This window comes from Balearica regulorum, chromosome 1, assembly GCF_011004875.1.
Source record: "Balearica regulorum gibbericeps isolate bBalReg1 chromosome 1, bBalReg1.pri, whole genome shotgun sequence".
Taxonomy (NCBI): Eukaryota; Metazoa; Chordata; class Aves; order Gruiformes; family Gruidae; genus Balearica; species Balearica regulorum.
Window position 1 is genome coordinate 196,167,421 of NC_046184.1, and position 23,525 is coordinate 196,190,945.

Here is a 23,525-nt window from a genome sequence, read left to right on the forward strand (position 1 = left end):
TTACGAATAACAAGTGTTCTGAGTAACAGCAGTTAATAAAACATTTTGAAAAGTCACATTCAGCTTTAAGTTTCAGGATTTATATACTATCTTTAAGGTACCTTATAAACGCGATGCTGGTTGCTGCACAATATGAGCAACTGCAGACACAATACAAACTTGGCTTTATGCACCAATTTTTGCTTTAAAAAGCGATCAGCAGGTGAAGATTTGCCATAAGAACAGTTAATGAGCAGCCATTTTTTTGTTATGTATGCTTATGAAATACAGCACTAAAATATGCAATCAACCAATGAAAGAATAATTCATGTATGTTCTGTAAGCAAGAAAAAAAGTGGAACCACCACTGATAAAGACAGGCTTTCTCCAGCTATCTGGTTTAGGTCATGTCAGGTCCACTAGCTGAACATACTCTAATCACTTCCCCTATCCGAAAGCCTGGCTTAAATTAATGTAGAATCAACAGCAGCATGTACCCAAACCGAGTGTTTGAAGGCCTGAGTGTGGAAAACTCTCAGGACACCACATTATCACCGCAAGCCAGACCAGCAAGAATGCCCACGAACATCTCCAGACCCAATCCTGACCAACAGCGAGATGAATTCTCTGCTGCAAAGCCACATCTGTCCAGCACTGTCACTGCAGCAGAGTCTGGCTGGTATTATAGGTGCTGTCCTTCCAAAAATGATTATTAAAGAGAAAACAAGCAGTGTCCAGCAAAATAAGGACTGCAAACAAAAATCTCTTTATTTAAGCCAAAGATAGTCCTACATTCTCCAAAGATACTACTTTTTCCTTGATCCCACTTAAATAGTTGGAAATTTTCTGGAAGGTTGGGACTTCTATTATAGTACTATGGTTCCTGCAGGAAAATAGAGAAACTACCGCCAATTCCTCAGTGGAAATGTATAAGTATCCCACTTTGCTGGAGACACTGACCCTTGCAGCCAGCAGTGGCCTCAACACCAGCTTAACTACCTTCCCATTACTCAGAAGAGTAATTCCCAGCTCATGCATCAAAATTCAGCCACAGCAGATCTCCACTTTGGTCTCCCCATCTCCTAGCTAATGCGATCTTCCCAACAGCAACAGGCAAGTATATATAGCAAGATGAGGTATAGATATGCCTATAGGTGGCACTCTTGCCCTGACACAACACTGAAAGACCACGAAGCACTGGTCCGCCTTTCCCTTAGAGGACAGAGACCCAGCTCAGGTAAGAAACCCATTAAAAGCATTAATTCCACAAAGCGCTTTTAATGAACATTTTTGATTTTATTGTCAACACACTTAAAACCAGAAACCTATGTTCAAAACAATTATTTTTGAGAATACTGAAATACAAAATATTTCACAAGTTTGTTATTGTAACGCAAACAGAAGTGAGACATGGAATATGCCGATGTGTATTCTATGTGCTCCAAGTCACAAGTTTAAGAACTGTACCACTACAGAATTGTCACACATGTTTGGAAAGTGAGCATTTGACTGTTTTTAAGTATCATCTCTGCATTTCTAATATTACACACTTACTTGGAAACTTCTAGCAGTGGACAGAGAACATGATAATTTTGTCTTCAAGGTTTGTTTTGAAAGCACCATGACAACAGACTGTTCAAACTACTTCCTTACAGAGGGAAGTCTAAACAGAGACAATTATTGCAGTTATGGCTTTTTAGGGGTAATGTTTATTATCATCTATGACAGGTTTGTGAATATACAATAACAAGCAAAATCAGGATTTCCTGGTAGTTACTCCTGGAAAGCAAAACCAGCGTTGTCCATTTCAAATTTGTTCTTTTTATACTAAAGAAAGCAAAGTCTTATATTCTATACAAAATGTATGTGCTTGGCCAGGCACTGACCAGCTTTCTCTCTTCTAGATTCTGTAAAACTAAACTAACATGCAAAACTTCTTTATGGGTAAGCAGCAAAGAAGTTCTGCCAACTTTGCACAATAAATAGATTTCTCCTTAATTTAAATTTATTTCCAAAAGAATGACATGACTAAAGGAGTTGTATTGGACAGTGACACACATATTGCGCTCCATCACCATGGCCAAGCCTAGTCAGAAGAGGAGAGGAATGGAGCAAAGGGAAAGGAATGTCTGTTCTAAAACAACGGAAAGATTTATGCTGCGCTTTGCTTTTCTCTTAAAGGTCCTGAAGAAAGGTTTTCTAAAGCTACCTCAAGGTTACTTCTCACACAAGCAACTCAGTTCAAAATTCAATTTTGAACAGCACCTTTTCCTGAAAAACTGTGACATCCCTGCAGTCCAACGCTTCATGACATTCCTGGTTTGTAACAACACATACTTGTCACTCTCCTCATCGATTGCTCGATCGCTTTTCGTGCTTATCCTTTGTGTGCTGGTTCCTGTTTCGGTGCCTTGGAGGAGAGTAGCTGACTCGCCTTCTGGCCTGAAAGCTAGGTGTGTATGGATGAATTCTGCGTTTCTTTGGTTTTTCTTCTTTCCTGCTTTTGTTTGGCTCAGGCTCCTTACTGTCTTCTTTTTGCTCTCGTTCTTGGTCTTGTTCTTTTTGAGATGGTAATGTGTTTTTGATGGTATTAATAAGAAATCGTTTATTTGTACCAGCAAGAGGACATTTCAACCTGTAAAGACATTGAAAGGTGATCAAAAGACAAGATAAAAACATCCTGAAACAAGTTTGAGATTTTAACTTCAATAATTTTAAGACAGGTTTGTGCTTTTGGCTTTCCTTGCATGCCACCTAGTGTAAACTCTCAGTACAGAAAGATATGCTCAAGGTTGTCTCCATTCTCCTTTTATCTTATTCTTTATAGGATTAAAATTATTTTACTTCAATACAGTGAAAAACCACATGATGTTCACAAGGTAGTGTGTGCAGGGGGAAGCAGAGGATGACAATATATTGTAAGGTCAACAGTGCTTAACTTAGGTATTCAGGAATCAAATATTTAATAACATATTCTAAATCAAATTGGAATGGTTTACAAGATCATGATCTACTAAAGTCAGCATTATTTAATGAACTGAGATAAAGAAAGTAAAAGATACACTTGCATGAAGAACCCAAACAGCTGTAATAACAACACAGACAGGAGACACATCCATTTAAATTTATATTTGGCAACCACCAAACAAAATAGTTTATTTCTTTTTATTAAACAGAAAGGATACTTATCCAATGCTTTTCCATTGTTTCTGACTTTCTCCTCTTGCCCCTTAACATTTCTGCACGTAATTTATCAGCTAATTTTAGTAAACCAGTAGTCTACATTTTATTTATCTTGTTGGTACTAGTTGTATACTATATATTCCAAATTTGTCATCTCTTAAAGAATTGAATGAGAAGAAACAAGTTTGAATATATTCCTGCAGTAAGCAGAAATCATGCTGAAGACTGTTTATAGTGGGAGCTACTGTGGTGTTTGTCTTCACAACATTTTTTGAGTCTGCATGCTAATGGAGAAGCTACAGGATTACTCTAAAAAAGCAGAGCTGTTGGTGATCACAGTGCCACTTACTGACTCAACTATGGAGTCAATGAATCCTAAACACCACGTTAAGATCATCTATTCTACCAGAATATTTTGCGTAAGTGTAGAAAATATACCATGGCCATTTAAAAACCTTTGACATCTCTGAATAATCAGAGGTATCAGAACAAAAAGAAAATTGTAATGAAGATCATGTCTGATTATTTAGCTTACTTCATAATTTTTAACTGGACATGGCATTTACCATGGTGTTTGTTTCATGTCTGCCTACTAAGCATTACTGATAATTGTTCTTGTCCTAAATCCTCAAAGAATGTAAGAGACTCATTTTAGAATTATACATTGAACAGCCACACTGTTTTATTTCTGCCAGGTATTTCTTGACACATTGCTACAGTACAGCTAGTTTTAGAGTTTTCTAAACTTTCTGCATCTAAATCTACAACTGTTCTGCTCAAATCCTGGTTAAAAAAATCATTAAAAAAAACGTATAGATCTGTATCTAGTACAACTGTTTTGTAACTTAGGGAGACTGTATTTATCTATTAACTTCACTACTGAGTAAAAATACAAGGCTAAGGTATGCCAGTGGAATAGGGTTTCTAACTTCAAACTACATTGGCTATGAACATGGTGCCGAACATGCCATGACACAGGTTACCCTGAAGACATAACACAAACCAGCCAACATTTAAGTCCTCTGTATGTCTTATGCCAGCATTAAACTGTTGTACCTCAACGCTTCCTACCAAGGACGGCAGCTTTCTCTAGGCTGCGTCCAGGCAAAAACTATTTCACATTTGTCTCCTTCCTCTTGCTTTTTCTTAAGAGCTAATGCATTGATTAAGCACTAATATATATAGCACCAGAATGAGACAACCTGCCCTAAATAAATTCACTTTCTTGAAGTATTTATTTCTTTTTGGCACTATGAGTGCTGCCTGAGCTATACTAAGAACGAAAACTGATGAGAGATGCAGGGCTTCAGCGTCAGCTAAGAGATGCCATTAGTTCACCATCACACAGTGATAAAAGTGAGCCACCGGGCTTTCACAGAGCAGCTGTAAGTTACGACACCAAAGAGAAACATCAGTCCTTGGTTTTATTGACCTGACTTCAACAAAAGAAATTCTGCCTTTAAATCTTGAAGGAAATGAGAGGTATGGCACATGCTACATTACACATGCACATATACAGGCCCATAACGTTTACACATATCCATGGGATATATGGAACTGTGAAGATTAAAAGTGAACTGTATTAATCCACTGATATCTTTGAGAGCATTTCTAATGGTGAGAAAATACTTCCACAAGCCTTTGGCTTGCTGTAGGCTTGATCCTGCAACACACAGTTCAATGACAGCTTTGCTCTCAGTGTAAGTTCCGAAGGGCTGGAAGGCAAGCTCACCCTATCCAAGGTGGAACACAATATTGCTGATTAGTGAACAGTGCCAAAGAACAGATTTTAAAAGCTTTTCTTTAAAAAATAAAGTAAAAGACATGTTAAAAGAACATTCAAGTTCCAAACTGAAGTGTGCCTGAAGCAGAGCTGCAGGTGTGACCAAAGCAAGCACATAACCAGCAATTCTAGAGCAGTCTTGTCTACAAAACTGACTCCAGCTCTGTTGTACTCTATTCATTCAATGTAAGGGTTCACTTTTTGCTTTGCATGCTCCAGTAAGCTAAATCAAGCTATTCTTACCCGCAGAACCTCATCCCCCTCCACAGATAAGTCCCTCACACCCCAAAATCTCTCTACTATGCAACGATGAAATGTCAACATCACGTTTTGAGAAAAAAAATTAAATCCGTTATTGTGAACATAGGTCAAATCTTAACTCTACTTTTGACATTTTAAGCCAACTTCTGTGCATTAACACAGAATTTCCAGCCAACACTTGCCATCAAATGTAGCAGTGCAGTTCAGCACAGAAGTGTACCGTACAACTTCTTATCAGTAAAACATGCTGACACCATTTAAGACACAAGAGTACAGTCCCACGGGCCACAGTCTCTTCTCCGCTGAGCAACTGGACACATCAAACAGACTTGGCACAGTCAGCCTCAGTGTACAGCATAAATCGGTTCTTTCCAGGAAAGAGAGATTATGCATGAACTTGCAAGTACATTTCTACCATTTTCAAACTGCCACAGAAAATACAATACCTAACAGAAGATGGACTGAAGGCAAAAAAACCCAAACACAACAGCTAGCGGTTGCTTTGCCAAATCAACTAACCCAGGCTGTTATCCATTCACAGGGGATCTCACAAAAGAGGACACCTGGGATAGCACTGCAAGCTTTTCTGTATGGTCTTGACAGCTGATACAGCTGGCAGAACTTTGGATGGGAACCTGTGCTGTGATCACAAGATTTTAACGTATTTCCTTTGCAACCTCTGCCTGTGCCCTGTTTCTCCTCCTCTTCACATTCAAATGAAAGATGTAGTGGAATCACATTGCAGTGTTTCTGCACAGTCATGCAATACCCATTCAAAGACAAGATGAAATACAGCATTTTGCAGTTCCAGTGCTCTCAAACCCTTCGGCTTCATCTTCATTTTGTATTCTGCAGTACTTCTGACTAACAGATTTGACATTGAACAGAAAGCTATCTATAGGAGTAAAAGCAAATTTTAGGATTGGTTTACAATAGGGTTAAAAATAATTTAATGCTTCCAACATTTATCATCTTTTTGCTATTTCATCTCCTCTTACAATGCATAGCTGAACAAACCATCCCAAAATATCTTGTTTTCCATATCTTATTTTAGGTCGGCTTTTAAAGTAAGCCAAGAAGATTACATTCAGTTCAACCTTAGCTTACTTGCTACCAGCATTTTTGAAGACCATACCTATACACTGGAGAAAATAAAAATAATAGTCTCTAGAACTTGTCTACGCAGTAGCTTTTGTAGCACAACCCCTTAAACTGGGACCTAACTCCACTGCTATAAGAAGCTTGTGAATTATGTACATATATACACTTAAGGAAAGCTACGCTTTTAACTTGATTTTACCTAGACACACAATGGAAAACCCAATACCTTACAGATTTATTCCATCTGTTGAATCAAGGATATACTTATCTAACCATTCAAATGTTCTTACACTATTTGTCCACAACTTCCCATCCTGGATCCAGTTGGCCCTTCAATTGTTAACTTTCTGACAGCTGCTCTGGTGTCTTATCTCAGAAGTTCCAGCATCACAGTAGCATCACTGAGATTTAGCCACAGATTCTGCTCTCTTTTGCTCAACATTTTTAGGATTAGGACACCTTCAGAAGAGGATCCTCCTTTACCCTTCTCTCTTTGAACCAGATACATCATCAGCATGATCTACATCATGTGGTGTCATAAGGAAGTAGGAAACCCCCAACAAGAATCACTATGGCCACAGAGTACATACAAAAGGAGCACTGCAGTAACTAGAAATACTGCAGGGTTGAGAGCAGGAATCTTGAGGACATCCAAGGAACAAGTCCATACACCAGAGCCAATAATGTGAGATCTACAAATACGAATATCCAGTATTTCTTGGATTAATTTGCCATGGACCTAGGTACTGCCAATCTAAGCAGTCCTGAGAGCATGGAGGCCAGTGAGCTTAGACTCTTAACCAGCTAAGAGCTCACGCAGCCCATTGGCAATACTGACAGTTGTTCCATGTCCAGAGACTCTCAGATAATTTCCCTTCCCGCATAAGCTCTTGCTGGTATCACTGCCAACCTCCCTCTTTGGGACAAGCCTTTCTACTATTAGCATCTAACCCCTACAGGTTGCAGCACCTACCCAGGTCATCCACAGCAAACTTGTAACACAACATTAACATTGGCAAAACATTCCCAAACTGGAAGAAATACTAGCAACACTCCCATATTTCCAGGCTGAGTTTTTGTATCAGAGACTTTGGGCTAAAGAATGACTGCTTCGTACATTTTTTCTGTACCTCTCAGCTATGCTAGCTTGGATACTTGCAACTTGGGCTTAAACAGCAGCTGACTATCTATCTCACACAAGGAAACAGTAAAAAGTAAGGTAGGGGTGCTTGGGGAACTTCAAGCAGTGCACTTGAGCTACAGAGAACTAATAGCTCTGGACAGTAACAGAGCAGTGGCTTGAACCTGAAAGCAGTCCCAAAACAATGTTCAGAGGCTTGCTGGCTAAGGTTTTGCTGCCATCGACACCCACCAGGAGACTCGACTCCTTTGCAATGGTATGCACAATGTATTTCCCCAGGAACGCCACCTCCCCACACACCACCCTTTAGCCAATTCCTGTCAAATGTCACTGATTCCAGAAAAGTATTTTCCCGTATTCAATGGCTGCTGGAGAGCAACATAAACTGGAACCAGTGAAGTATGAGCAGCAGCAGCCTCTGCTTCTCCTTACCCAAAGAGAGATGACAGAACAAATCTTTTCTTCATAGGCTGAGTTGTTTCAACTATCCAGTGCCAATGCAGGACTGATGGCCTTACACTAGATGTCTCCAGGGTTTGTGCATCTCTCCTCCAGGACTCCTCTGACAAAGGGCTGAGGAAATCCCAGAAGTCCTCATGAAACACACCTGCAAGCATTTTGAGTTTGGCAAGGAAGGAAGGGTTTGTGTTTTACCTGTTAAGACTGCGCTTTTAGACAAGCTGGTGATGACCTTGTCTCTTTGCTTCTACCAGTTATGCTTTCCTGGATTTGGTCTACTAATACATATTTTCACAAGCTAACTCTTCTGCTCATTTTATTTGGTATTCACAAAGCTCAGAGCAGCAGTTACCTTCCGCTCAGTAGTTTACAGTTGCAAGGTTACATGTTAGTCCCAGATCTAATCTCTGAAGCCCTTCAGGATTTACTGTAACATCAGTTACATTTGATGGCATTTTGCTGAAGCGTGATACTCAACTGAGCATAGTTAAGTTTCCTTCCATATATCTTACTGGTTATCTCATTTCCCATGTATATATGCAATACCTAGTTGCTGGGCCAGTTCAGAAGGACCAGAACAGCACAAAAAATATTAAAGGGAAGAGAGCAGTGGCAGCTTCCAGCTGCTGTTCTGCCTCTTGCGCTTGCACAACTAGACACCAAGGATTTATTGGGTGCCTGCCTGTGAGGGGCTTTATACCTTCCTTATGGCCGTGCACACCAGCTATGCAGCAGCCTATGCCAAGCTCTACGGCAGCAGATTTGTGACAAATGAGATTATGACCAGTGTCTCTTAAGGATAAATTCAGAGAGGGAAAAATCCCTGGAGAAGCATCACATACAAAAAAATCATCTCTAAGTGCAGGATATCCTGAGCTGCAGACTGCCTGAAGCTGGGATAGGACCTTGAGGAAGTACGGCTACTTTCTTGTACTTTTCTTCCTCCATTTCCTAGGCACTGGCCGTCAGCCACTGATGGAGACAGGGCATTGCAGAGATGGATCCTTTGGTTGACCCAGTATAGCTATCCTCATGTTCCTCTGCAGTTGAAAGGATCCTTACTTCAACAGTCTCAGTTCAAGATATCACCATGCCAATCCCTATGTCAACAGTCTTCCTCTGCCTGAAGCCTTCTTGACAATTCTCTCCTCCTACACCTTTCACACAACCCTGGTCTGGCCAGCCACTATTTCACTCTGTAGGATCTGCAGCTGTTCTGAAGAAGAGGTCACCCTTGGTTATCCTCTCCTCTGGCAGGTCTTGGGCATCAGGCTTTAGCAAACTGCATGTTACCCTGAGCTGATCATCACAGCCAGGACTACTACTCTTCTACAGATAAGGAATAAGAAGTAGCTGGAACCAGGAGTAGAAGCCCATACACACTCCTGGCAGGTATTCCAGACTGCACAAGCAGCAGCAAAGTTGCCCAGGGACACTCGGTTATCCCCCAAGAGAAATCTTTAGTCTCCATACCTGGTATTAACTTGCAAATTCACAGTAACTGGATGCATGCAACACTTCACGGTGCTAATTATCTGCGCTGGTTTCCCTGGCCATTTGGCAAGGCTGACGGTAAAAGCATGCTGTATCAGTATAGCTATAACCACTCTAGGGGATTAAACCAATTTAACTATTTTAACATAAAGGGTATAAACTGCATCCCCAGCAGAAATACTGGGTAAAACATACAAAAAACCCAGAACTTGTTTAGAAAACATAAACATTAACTTTTTTCAGCAACACACTATTTTAATCTCTTCAGAGCTACTAAAACAAACATAGCCAAGAAATCAGCTGAGAACTTCATTAACTGCACAGGCTTATCTTTTACTACTGTTGGTGGAGAAAGCCAAACCTTATTTACAAAGGCATTTAACACAGTCAACTGGTGCACTACTTGTGTGAACATCCCTAGATCCGATAGCTTCTTATCAAAGTCATATGCATTATTTTAAGATTAATTACTTTTCTCAGCATGTTATTACTTCTTTAATTACAATTGCATGCATTATATTCCACAATAATCTAGCCGTAAAAACTAAAATACTGCATTGAAGAATTAACACTGTATTTCGCTTGAGATTTAAATACTGTGATTCTTTTCCCACTTGTTATACAAATTAGCCCCTGGGTTTCAGTATTTTGGTTTTTTGGTTGGTGGTTTGTTTTTTTTTTTTTTAGTATTAAAAAAATACCTCCTTCCAAAATTGGATTATACCTTGAGTTCATTTTTGGCTGCAATTTACACATGGATTCTCTACTAGAGGATCATTTTTAATTTTTATTGTTTTAAGGGTTTAGGTTTCTTTGCCAAGCTATGAATTCTTTTAACTTAGAATCTAACCCAGTAACATGGAGCCAGTATGTAAGTACATGCACACTGAAGCCACTCAGTATTTTGGCTCATGAGGTTCTGATCCAAACTTTGCAATTCCATCTATTATAAGGAAACACTATTACAGAAGCTACTCCCAGTTTTCCAATTGCTTTGACCTCAACACATTCAGTCAAGCAATTTCACGCAGGCAGAATGTACTTCAACTTCTTTCTTATCTGGACTCAATTTTTTGCCCAGACAAATTAATACCTGGATGAAGACAAATTATTTAAACATGAAGCAAATGAAAAGGTAGAGACTTCTACCGCATTAAATGTAAAATTTATTTTGGCATCAGTCATAGCATTCATTTCCTCTTGGCATCACTTACCAACCCATAGCTCCCATTGTTTCAGCTCTGGTTCTCCCACGTTTTGCCTCTTTAAGTAACTCTTCCACAGCCTTCCTAAATATGAGAAAAAGAAAAAAGTTAGCACTTGTGGAACATTAGAAGTTGCCACTTTATGCACTTATGTAAATAAAGTGGAGAGCTTCTTTACTGTAATGAATTAAGCAATAAAGAGGCTACCAAAATCACTGTGACTTAATTCACTTAAATCAGATTCCTATGCACCAAGATTAAAAGAAACATTTTGACATATTAATAGCAATTAAAGCTGTTGTGAATACAATTGCAATACTAATTGAAAAGTAGAAATAAAATGTGCAAAACTGGTGTACTACACTGAAAAGCACAGTCCCTGTTACTTTACCTTGTGAATGTTCTTCCCTGCTGTCACTTCACTTAGGTTCTTCCCAAAGTCCTTCAACCACAACAGACCTATTTTGAGCACAGTTTAACATCACCAGTAAAATAGCAAGCAGTCAGATGACGGTAAAATAACTGCAACTACCAGTTGTCAAACTGCACTAGCTTTGTGTAACAGTGGAAGAAAAGAGCTCATCTTTGTGACTATGATCCGCCATCATCCAAAATGACCAACCTTTACATTATCAGCATCCTCTAGAACAAACTGGCCAGACTAACACTAAAGCAATTAAATAACTATGCTCACATAAAAAGTAATCAGAGAGTGTAAATTATGCAATTTATAGATAACTCCTGCAATGTCAGTCTTTCAGTTCTCTTTACGAATTAATTTCGATCTCAAATAAAACTTAAGTAACTGCTCTACAGTACGTGGTTGAAGTTAATGGAAAAGCCAATGAACAGATAATGCGAGCCATCTATTATAAAACTTGAATGCATAAGATAACAGCTTGGTTAGTTAACTGTAAGTAACTATATATGTCAACCAAAAATAACTGCAAGACAGAAAAGGAAAGCTATGCACCTGGCCGTAACACCCAGTATATGACGCTAAGCATTAACAACACTGACATGGGTAAGACTGAAGGCTTGAGGAACTGAAGGTACGGGGTAATGAAGAGGGTGTTTATTGTTCAGCTCTCCCAGCTATGATGTGCCAGAGTGGCTGCTGGCCTTTGGACTATATGAGAAACAGAGTCATCATCTTGATAGTACAATTGTCTGTGTAGACCATGCAAAAAAGGTAAGTCAACAGACTTCAACTCAAACTTCAAGGGAGCCATGTCCCATCACGTTGTTATGATATTATCAGCATAGCAGGATTTTGCTGCTTTGCCACAGATAAAAAAAAGCCTGAGTATCAATTTTGTTGTCTAGCCAAAATTGAGACTAGAGAAGACAAGAGTCATCATCTAATAGCAGAAGCAGGTCTGAGAAGAAAAGCAAGCAATTTAAATGGCAGGTACACGTGAGGATCTAACAAGTTAATGCTGGGCTCTAAACATCTAACAGACTGGTTTATTACCACTTAGGTTATTAAAGTCTACATGGAAAACACAAGAGGACTTAGCTTTAAATGCATACACTGCATGTGTGAAACAGGGAATAAAAATAAGCAGTACAGAATTTCCTTCAGTAGCTAATGAGAAAACATTATGCAATTACACAGCAGCCTACATCTGTCACTCTAGATCTAACCTTCTTCAGTTTGTTATGGTCTTAACATAAGCCTTTACCAGCTCCCTTCACATTCGTGATCGTGGATTTGCTCATTCATTAGGATAGGCTGGTGACATTTTATGAACACATACTTTTTCTTCTGTCTGTATTGGGTTTGGACATGCTTTGGTTTTCCCTGGCAACAGAAAACAAATTGGTGCTAAATGAGTACAAGTGTAATATACACCAAGGTATAGCTACTCTTTCCACAGTTACTCTGCCATTCTGCTTGAATATAGTTTTCATATTTTATATTTACAACCAGCTATCACAGAACTACTTGCTCACTTTATAGTAATTTCCAGCAGGCAATACTTTAGCTAAACGTTCCTAAACAAGCCTCCAGAATCAGCCACAATTTCTCAAACAACATATAAATAAACCTTGATCAACACATATATATGTGTCTGTGTGTATATATATGTGTGTGTGTGTGTACATATATATTCCTTTGTTCCAAGGGGAAACCATTCCATCCAGCAAAAGCTGAGATCTGTGCCAGACATGCAAATACTCACAGGTCATAACATTTTCCTTTGAGAGTTTGCATTTGAAGGGCTTTGCAAAGGAAAGTGTCCAAGACTTCCACAAAAAACAATAGCAGAAAAGTGCACCAAAAATTATAGTATTGCTTCTCCACACACTAGTCTATTAAAGTCTGTTCCTTGCAGACGGTTATAGTATGATCTCAGTAGCAGCTGGGCTTATGGTACTTAGAATCCTTCTTTAAGCGTACATCCGATCGCAAGGACGTGTTGCATACCTAGTCATAGCATGGGCATTCATGGAAACTGAGTATCTGCCCAGGTGAGCTGTCACCTGTTTGAGTTACCTGCACCTAGATGCTAAGTAAGTACAGTGTTGACAGCCTCACGGTATGTGGGACAGCTACTCCTAAGAACAAAAAAAAAAGGGGTAAGAAACCCAGGCTCTACCACTGCAACATGGGAGATGTTGCATACACAGGTCTCCATTAAATCATAGCAAAATTTATTTTTTGCCCAGACCCAGAATTTGCTATCAGAGCAGCCTGAGCTTGTTTATAGTGATGACAGCAGGAAAAGGTGGCCTTTATAAAAGCTTGTCCTGAGTCTTCAAACAGCAATGTCAGATGAAAGGGAGGAAAAAGAAAAAAAAAAATCCTACTTTAACTCATCACAGTTACTAAACTTAGTGATTCTGTTTTGAGAAACCTGATCAGGAGGCAGATTAAAAGCCACTATATCTGTCATTATTTTATAATTACAATCATAAACCAAAGTATCTGAGGTACAAATCACTAATAAAACACACACACATACATATTTTAAACAGCTACAATTCAGTTTTAGGGAAAACATGATAACAAATTAATATGGTGACACCAATTCTATTAACTTAGGTAGGAAATACAAGCCATTAAGTATTTGAGACTTTTTTCCCCCCTCTGGTTATATCAAAGATCAGACTGACTTGGCATCCATCTTAACAGCCTTCTCAGTTGACATCTTCCTTTCTTATCAAACACTGTTTCCTAATATTGGTCTTTCAACATCCGCCTTATTCACTGCACCTTTACAAAGCCCTTTCGACTTGCACAGACAAATGAAAAAAATGCTCAGATCCTCTTTGAAATAATGCGTTTCCACTCATTGAACTTATATCCTCTACACAAGCAAGCCAAAAGCTTAAAAGCTATGCAAACAAGGTTTTTACATTTGCTTTTAGAGGTCTCTTGGGATTCTGCATTCCTTGCTCTCTTCATTTTTACAGCTTGGTTACAATACAAACAGTCCTGTGGCTGCCAGCTTCAACTCCAAGAGCAGCAGCATGCGCAAAGGGAACATAGCACGCAACCTTCACATGAGAAAAACCCAAACACTGGGAGATTGATAGGAGGGAAAATTAGGGGGAGGGGCACATTTAAGAACACTGGCATCATTCTGGACTCTTTTATAGCAAGCACCACTTAAAACTTGCTGTGGCAATCCTTTTTGAGCAATCAAGCTTAGCTGTGGAATTACAGTAACGTGAAGGTATAAGCAGTGATGTTTTTATTTTCAAGTGTATGGTTCAAGACCTATTTACATTTCTGAGGGATTAGACTCTTTCCTCTATATTCCAAAGTTACAGGCAAAGCTCCCGTTGCATAAATCCTAACAACTTGCATCACAAATACCTGTGCCTGAAGAATGAGAGAATGTTAAAGGCTCTGAAGTCAGGCAAAACCAGAGATATTTTCTCTTCCTCACTCAGGGAAAGAGCTTTATCATTTTTTTCCAAAAAATCAAACCGATAGACTGGAAAATGAATAATTGGTAATAAAGAGGTATGTCTGATACAGTTACAGGCAATGAAAACACCATGTCATTACAGAGACCACCCAATGTTTGTAATTATAGACCACTCTGTTAGGAGAGGACACATCATGCTGGATCTGACAGCCAAGAGAGGCTAGGCAGCCACAGCTCCGTGCCCAGGTCCAACAGTAGCAAGGCTGAAAATGTACTGCCAGCAGGCAGATGCGCACACCACACGTATATACCACTGGCCACACCGATCACAGACAGACACACAGAGCGCTCGCACCAACAGCTTCATCCTGCTCTTCTCTCTGTCTGGGTGTAGGAGCGCCCAAAGCTTCAGCCCAACTCCAGTTGCTGGTACAGACCATCACACAGAGCTGGCTAGGACCACCCAGGCCCCCCAGTACTCAACACCACTGCAGTCTTGCATGTGCCTGTATGTGTCTACGGACACGTGTCTCGGCCCTGGAGAGCCCCTGACCCTACTGTCTCTCCAGCAGCTGGCCAGGACTGCCCACTGCCTCTGCCAGCTAGCTCCTCCTGTGGGTCTTGCGCTCAGAGATACACGCTCATGTCCCACCTTATTCACCCACTCACCAGCTGGATCCAACTGGATGTTTACTAGCAGCCACACGCTCCCTTGCACATCCACACTTGCTCCAGTGCTGCAGCACAGATAAATGGGTCCCCAACCTCACTCCAGTGGCTGACACTTGGTTTTACTCACTCCATGAAGTGTCCCTGGCTGCTGGCACCCAGCCCTCCAGCCCAGGGTCCCAGTCCAACTGCTAGTATCCAGACCTGCACTTGTTCGCAACATGGACACGTGGTCGCTCCAACCCATGGTTTGACTCTAGTTCCTAGCACTGAGGTGCACACCCTCTCCCCTCAAATAGAGTCCCTCACCCAAGAAAGAGTTAGAAAGGAATTTCACAGGAAGACAGGACAGACTGCACTGATCAGGCACAGGGCATGGCCAGACAAGTGTACCAACCGGCAGCCTCTTTACACATGACCAGGCTGTTTTACCCCCTTATTCCTCTATTTTCCCACTCTTGCTTCTCCCCAAATCACCTAAACTCATCCCTTCCCCCACCCTTGGTTCCTCCCCTACACATCCCATAATAAAGCCCTGTGCAAGCTCAAAATGCTCTTCTCCTGCCTCCCACACCCTAGGCAGCAACACCCTGAAGTCCCAAAGGCGCCCCGGCATTGACTCATCTTGACGGGTGTCATGCCTGGAGGCTGGGGCTGTCTCTTGGGCCCAGCCGTGGGAGGGGCCCAGAGAAGATGTTCATCCCTCTGAGTCCTTACTGTGGGTTCCCACCTGCCACTGTGCCCAGTGCTCCTCCGGGCTCGTGGAGACGGACTTCTGATGGGCTGGTGGCTCCCGGGATGGGCCTGGGAGAAGCCAGGGCTGGGCACTGTTTGGGCTCCCCCATCCACTCTTCAGTCTTCTGTGGGTGTGCCCGGGAACTTTCGGCACATAACCTAACAACCTCTGCCATCTCCACCCATGCCATCATCTCATTAAAGATCCTGATGAAAACTTTAATGAAAATATATCTACTGGAATTGCTTCACAGCACGCAATCGGCTACAGAAGTGCACAGCCCTGGAGCAGGAGGGCAGCATTCATATTCAACATCTCCCAGAGTCAGAGAAGGGACATCTTTATCAAACACATCTTCCTTCACAGCACTAATAATTGCTTGCAGTCTTTACCGCTACTATTGAAGCTCAAAGGCCAGGCTGCTCGGCTACTGTGATCCCCAAAATCAGACTTAAATCCTGAGTCACTCCAGGTCCTGACAACAAGCTGCAAGCCCAGGAAAAAATTTAGCAGTTTTTTTTAATCAATTTTCTCAATGTAGTTTTATGCTGACTATACAACTTATTTTTAACCACGCGTGAGACTGGAAATAGAAGTGTATGTTGGTATTGTGATTACATCTGAATAATTAATATCAAGACCTTCGGTCAAGTAAAGGACTAAAGATACTGCCTTCTACAATAAAGGAATGGTAATGAAGGCCAGTGTTATTTATAATTAACTCCTGTGAGCTGGTTTGTCCTACCTGCTCACACTTACTAAGAAAACTGATGGAAAGGAATAAAGCCCAAGCCACAGCATAAAGAGTAAGAATGAAAAAAAGGCACAAATATGCCACAAACTTCCTAATGTTTGTTCAAAGGCAAAGACACTCCACGTCAGGGATGTGAATGCTTTCACTCTTTGTCGATCAGGTTTCTTACTTATTTAAATATTGTATTTGTCAGTCCCATGAATGCTATCTGCAGCACATTTCTGTGCTGTATTCTCATCAGCTTGAGTAGCAAACATACCACTCCATTTCACACAGCAATTTTAGCCTGCAGACCACTTTTTTTCGGCCATGAATATGGGAAAGAATGGCATATGAAATCCTGACACTTTAACTGTTAAAAAACGATAGTAAGAACCATCAATTAATTTCTCTAAGGCACAAAGCTTATTTGTTAAAAAGTGTAATCAGGATGCCTATGCAGCAAAAATATTAGACTATTAATTCTCAGCTCAACTACAGGCCTCTTGTTACAGAATTATAGCGTTCCTTGTGATTCAGAACAGCATCTCCTTAGAAAACACTTAATTTCAAGTAAATGATGCTCCAAACAAGCTTGGTAGGCACTTCTAATAAGGTATGATATCCAAGGTTGTGAAATACATACTGCTGTTGAAAGACAGAAGGGATTATGGAAGGATTTGGACACACAGTATAGAACAGCCACTTTCTTTATATTCTGAGAGAAACATTGTATTTTCTGTGCTTCAAACACATAGAACAACAATGAAGGCAATTTTGGAAAGGGAGGGAGGAAAAAAGATTTTTTTTTTTCTGCACAGAGATGAAAATGGTGACCTCCGTAATATCCCAAAGGATATTTAGTCGAAATTAAGTAAGAAAAGCAAGTACACATGCTTGCAGGGGAAACAAACAAAACAGATCCTAGTAGTTGATTTGTAATCTCTTTTTTCTACTCACTCTTGGGTCATATCTTCACAGTACCATCAATTATATATTAACAGAATTTAACTTAGAATTTTCTTGGAATCACACTGTACCTCAAGACTCTGGGTCTTCACTGATGTACCAGCAAATTCACAGCAAAAAAATGTCAGTTCATACTTCTAACAAACGTTACCAAGAGAGATGGAGCAGAGGAAATAAATCAGTAGAATGCAGCAAATATTACTATTTTACACACCTGTGGTATTTACAGCTTTTAAAGTATTAAAATCCAGAGTATGCAACATCACATGGTAAATTGTGAGTTAGTATTTAGCTTTGGTAGCGACTATCACTTCCTATTAAAGTGAGGAAAACATCAAACGCAACGTCAAGTGAGAGTCAGATGCAGTAAAACTGAAAAATAATAGCAGGAAAATGTGGCAGTAAGGACAAAATAGAACAAGCAAGATGGAGAGACCTCTGCTTTGATAATAACAAAAAAAAAAAAAAAAGACTGACTTGTCTTAACAGATCACTCTTTAGAATGCTGGGACACAAAATTTGCTTGAGACCTGAAAAAACATGCACGAAAATAGTTATACTTCTTTTCCCCCCTATGGCAGATTTAACAAACACACATAAAAAACCTTAAGCTGTTATTTATGACTTGTGTATTGCAAGACAAGGCCAAATTAAGAGAGACACTACTGAAAATATTAAAAAAAATATTTTTAAACCCTAAAAATTTACCTAAAATAGTTAATATTGTGGCTACAGAACAGAAATGTCATTATTTATATGCTAAAGCCACATTATAAAAGGCTTAAAAATTATAAAACCTAACTACCATCGCTGTGCTACTGACAGGAGACTATGATCAACAGGTTATTGAGCACAAAACTAACGAGCATTATCTGTAAATCAAAGGATAAAGACAAGTCAAGTATGACATCTAAATGCAGATAGCATGAACTGAATTCAGATTCCTGCTCATAATACAAGCTGTTATGAATGCTGAGGGTATGAAAAAGTAACTAATGATAGGTGGATCCAGGACAAAAAAGTGATAATCATTAAGTATGCTATATTGTACTTACAATGTGTTCAGAGACAATTAAATGCACAGACAGGTGAATAATAACTTGGATTGAAGACAGCTAAACCCTACCGTGCACCACTTGCTAAGCAATATTGAGCTTCATCCTCATTATCTACCATGCTGCCACAGAAAAGGAACGGAGAATCCCGACTCAGCTTGAAGCTATGAGGCAGGATAAAACTTCAGATCTGTTCCTGGGAAGGAAAGCATCAGCAGGAGTCTGTGGAGCACTCGGCTATAACCAGCGAGGGAGCAGCTATGCCCTGACCTGCCTGGAGGACTCCAAGTCCCCAGCACAGCAATAGCAGACAGAAGACAGCATGGAAGAACAGTGAAATGGTTTCAACTTGCTATGAATGAAAAAGGTTTAAATTTGGAATGGCACTAGTAAAAATAACATTCATGCATATCTAGAAAGAAGCTTTAATTATTAAACTGATGATCCGAGAGCAAAAGTAGCTTACCAAGCATTAAAGGCCTCTTAGAAAGCATTATGCTCTCTAGTTCTTCCATCACCCCAACGCTATTGCTTTTATCCCATTTAAAACACTTGCCAGACATAAGCAGAAACAAGTTATTTTGTATAAGCACTCTCAGACAGGGTTTCCTAAAAGTAAATGGAGAGAACCATGGGGAGAACGGTTCAGAAAGCCTCTGGCCATCACTTCGCCATAACAGTTTTAAACAGCCATAGGAAATGCGCAGTTACTCACTGACAAGCTTGCAAAAAAAAAATTTTAAAAAATCCAACAACTACAAATAGGAATATTACCCCAAAAATCTGTGATATAAACACCTAAAGTCCATTTCTAAAGCAAAAGTAAGAGATGCCTGCTGTGACTGAGTATCCAAATATAGAAATGTGCATTTTCATTCTCAATGTTTGCTTGGGAACACTGTAACTCACTATGCGCAGTGAGATGAATTCTCTCATCCCAATAAAATGCAAGGTACAAAGCAATTTTATTTTTTTAAGTAAATACCTGCTAAGCATTTTTGTATTATTCCATACAAGAACCAGGGCAATTGAACAATTAGTCAAGTGGCACATCTCCAACACTGAAAACCCAAATTCAGAACAGAAGTTTAACCTTTTTTTTGTTTTACCAAGTACACTTAATCACCAATTTCTAACTGATAAGCCACCTAACACTTTTCAGCCTTGTTTCTAAACGGTATCAGCATGCATCATAATAGTAATATTTTTTTTAAATAATGGATTTTTTTTCCCATTACATAGGAAGATGTATTTTCTATCGCAACTCCCTCAGCAAGGGCTCCCACGTTCCATCCCGAGGACACGGCACACGCCAGCTCCTGGCTGCGCGCCCCTCGGAGCGCACACTCACCGCCGCCCGAGGGGCTGCGGCAGACAGCGGGCCCCGGGGCTGCCGGGCAGGGCCAGGTCGGGCTCAGGGCCCTCCTCTCCACCGCCGTCCGGACCACCTGCCGCCACAGGCCGACAGCCGAGGCCCTCCGCCGGGAGGAGCCGTCCCACGGCCACAGCCAGCTCCGGAACGCACCGACGGGCAACGCTGGGCCCCGGCCGCTCGCACAGGGCCCCACAGCTCGCCCTCCGCTCCGCAGACGCCAGGGGCCCATCCCGGGCGGCCCCAGACCAGCGCTGCCCAGACCTTGCGGGGCGGGAGGCGACGCCAGGCCCTACTGGCGGAGAGGCCCCGCCGAGGCCGTGAGCTCCGGGGCCGCTCAGCCGGCCCCGCCCCGCGACCGCCCGCGCCTCACCTCTCTAGCTCCGGGTCCTCCTCCATGGCGGAGCGGCGAGGGCAGGCGACGCTCGCTCTTCCTCCCCTACGGCCCGACTCCTCAGGCGAAGGCCGGCGCCATGTCCCGCTCGCGGCCCGGCTCAGGGCGGAGCGGAGCGGCGGGGGCAGGCGCAGAGGACGGCGAGGACCCCGGCGGGGAGGAGCCGGGGCGGTGCGAGCGGGGCCGCCGCCACACCCCGCCGGGCACCTGAGGCCACCGGCGGCCGCACCTGGCCCCACCCGAGGGGAGAGCGGGGGCGACGGCTGGCCTGGTGGGCTCCTGCCGGCACCGCTGCATGCCAGCGGGACACACCATGAACCTCCGCCCCGGCAGCGGGAGCGCCGCGAGTCCCGCGCTGGGGGGGAAGCAAGGGTGGGGCGGCCACCGTGGCTGTAGCGGGAGCGGGCTCGGCTCAGCGTCAGGGAGGCGTGAGTGGCCTTGGCAGCAGCCCCCCGAGGTTTGCCCCTCAGCAGGGCCGCGGGGCTCGGGCGGGCAGGGCCAGGTCTCCAGGCAGGGCACGGCACGGCCTCGCCTCACGCGGGCGGCTCCCCCGGCGGCCCCTCCTCCGCCCCGCCCGCACCCCCCTGCCGCCCCCGGCCCCGCGCGGAGGGCTGCGATCAGGCGAGTGTCAGGGACACCCCGGCCCGGGGCTCCGCCGCGGCCCGCCCCGGCCCCGCTCCCATAGGCTGCGGCGCGCCCCGCCGCCCGGCCCCGCGCCCCGGGCTGCCGCCGGAGTGGCGGAGCGCGGCTGTCACTTGGGCCGCGCCGCTGCCCGGGGCGGAGGCGGGAGCACCGGCCCGGCCCGGCGGAGACGCGCTCCGCCAAGTGCTGCCCGGAGTTTGCCTCCCGCCAGGCGGAGCGGGCGGGCGGGCACAGCCGGCTCGGCTGAGGGGCGCGGCGGCGGCTGAGGAGAGCGCGGCGCGGAGCCGGCGGCGGTGAGTAACTTCCCTGCCCCGCCGCGGCGCCGGGCGGCTCAGCCTCCTCTCAGCCGGCGGCAGGGATGCCGGGCAGCTCGGCGGCCGCACCCTCTTTTCTCCTCTCGGCCGCGGCGGTGGCAGCGGCGCCGGGGGTCTCCCCGCGGGGGCGGCGGGGCCGGGCCTGCTGCGGACGCCAGGTTGGGCCGCCCTGCAGGGCAACAAGTACGGGAGAGGGGCCGGGGCCCGCCGTGCGGGGCTGAGGTGAGCGCGACTGTGAGCAGGGTCCCCTGGCCCGGAGCCCCGGCGGGAGCGGCGCTGCCCTCGCCCGGGAGGAGCGGGCTCTCCGCTGGGCCTCCCCGGGAGAGCGGGTGCCGGGTCTCTGCGAACGGGGGCTGCGCCTGGACTCGCAGCGCGTCTCGGCAAAGCTGAGCTGTGAGCTCAGGTGCTGGGGACCTGCTCCAAAGGCGCCTGGGTTTTGGGGTCCCTAAATAACACCTATGCTGCTTTAGTGTGGCTTTATTAAAGAAGCTGCTGCCTGAAAAGGAGTCAGATTACTGCGTGCGGGGGAGGCAGAGGAACAGCTGCGAGCAAACCCCTGCTGCAGGAGCTGGTTTCAGGTTATGTGTTTTACAGCTGCGCCAGAGGAACTCGGAGCTGTACGTAAAATGCCTCTGAAGCCAGTGCAGTTGGCAGCTATCTCAAAATGTTAACTCTAGTCCTTGGTGCTCGGACCCAGATTTTCCGTTTCCCCCCCCCATTTCTTGGCTCTTATCACTGAAAATGTGGTTGAAAAACTTAAAACCTCGTGGCTTTTAAACTTTAACTAAGCATACTTTTAGATCACTGTTGCTCGTCAGAATATTAGTACTCGATCAACTGACTGAGAAAACAATTGCTGGAGCTGTGGTAGTCACAAATCTGACCGTCCCTTGTGACTTTTTTTTACCGTGTTTCCTAATGTATAGCACTGATTGATTACTTCTGTAGAAATCCACTATTAAGTACTTCTGAGCTTCATTTAATTCCTTTTTTAATTACATGATATTGTGGGTTTGTTTTTGTCTCTGCAAAATAAAAAATGTCTGTTATGGATTAGCTTTGGGGTACATTTGATAGTCTCTAGAAATAAATTTCAAATCATAAAATGCATTTGAGTTTCTGTTCAAAAGAGAAACTGTTCTGAGCTAGGCTCTCATTAAATAAACACTTTGAATTATGATTTCTTTTTTTTTATTCCTCTACCCAATTCCTTTTAGCTTCGCAATGCTCTATTCTAAGCTGCAATCCAGCAGCAGATCAAGGAGGCTTAGGAAGAAACATCAGATGGTTTCTGTTAGTGTCCCTACCACTTGGAAAATAAACATGTTAGTACCATATGCTGCCCTGACTTTATTAAAGCAAATTTCCTCAAAATGGAAAGAGGGTATGTCACTGTACAGTGTAGTTGCTAGAACCATAAGATTTAATAGGGTCCTTTATAATTTTTTTTTTTTTTTTTAAGGATCAGCTCACTGAGGGAAGAATCCTCACACAATGCTATATAAAATGATTAACTCCAAATTCAGTAGGCTGCAGAGAACACCGTTGTGCCCAATTAGACTTATTTTTTTAAATAAAAAAGTGTGTAATGTTATGAAGTGCTTGTATTAATACAATTCTAAAATTTCTGGATAGTAAAAAAAAAAAAGCATAATTTTAAAATGAGAGTTTTCAGTACTGAATTTCTAACTGTACTGGCCCTTAACTCTGGCTAGTGACTTCAGCGAGAGATAGCCCAGGGCCTTGGACTCAGGTCTGAGATTTGCAAACACAGCATGATTTCCTAACACAGGACTTGAATATTTTAAAAAAAAATAAATAAAGCTGTAATTTAGGGATGAAACTTTGCAAGAGGAATATAAGCTGGTGATTGGCTAGAAAAGTACTGTTCTCTTGAGACAAGTTAAAAAATAGGTTAGGTTAAAAAATAAGCTTACTAAAACCTGTAATTACAAAAATGTTGGCTTTTGACATTGCAAGCTTTGGCTTTTGTTTTGGAGTCTACTGTTGTGGAAGCACTGATGACCTCAGTGATTTTTTTAATTTTTTTTTTTTTAAGGCTTTACCTGCACTGAACAGCCTGTCAGTCTCAATCTTGGTATATATTTATGGGCCTGTATCACTGAAAACCAGCAGAAGTTTGTTAGCTTCTAG

At 42.9% G+C, this 23,525-nt stretch overlaps 2 protein-coding genes across 8 annotated transcripts in view; one reads left to right on the forward strand and one right to left on the reverse strand.

Annotated features, from left to right (window-relative positions):
• Positions 1-1,254: 1,254 nt before the first annotated feature.
• POLR1D (RNA polymerase I and III subunit D) lies at positions 1,255-20,940 on the reverse strand. 4 transcript variants are annotated; one of them, XM_075742116.1, is made up of 3 exons: positions 20,801-20,940; positions 10,616-10,690; positions 1,255-2,614 (listed from the first exon to the last, which is right to left on the reverse strand). In XM_075742116.1, exons 2-3 carry the CDS (start codon positions 10,630-10,632, stop codon positions 2,329-2,331), a joined length of 303 nt encoding a protein of 100 aa, XP_075598231.1. In that variant the 5' UTR covers positions 10,633-10,690; positions 20,801-20,940; the 3' UTR covers positions 1,255-2,328. The 4 variants fall into 4 exon arrangements, with proteins under 4 accessions (XP_075598231.1, XP_075598229.1, XP_075598232.1 ...); XM_075742114.1 differs by lacking the exon at positions 20,801-20,940 and adding an exon at positions 20,395-20,554; XM_075742117.1 differs by lacking the exon at positions 20,801-20,940 and adding an exon at positions 20,001-20,308.
• A 73-nt stretch (positions 20,941-21,013) lies between these two features.
• The window catches only part of LNX2 (ligand of numb-protein X 2), a 60,845-nt gene continuing 58,333 nt past the window's right edge, over positions 21,014-23,525 (forward strand). For 2 of the 4 annotated variants that reach the window (XM_075742109.1, XM_075742108.1), the window contains exon 1: positions 21,018-21,350. The gene's annotated coding sequence lies outside the window, so the exon portion shown is untranslated. Of the gene's footprint in view, positions 21,351-21,386; positions 21,594-23,525 lie in introns of those variants that run through there. The other 2 variants (XM_075742113.1, XM_075742110.1) reach the window with 2 other exon arrangements.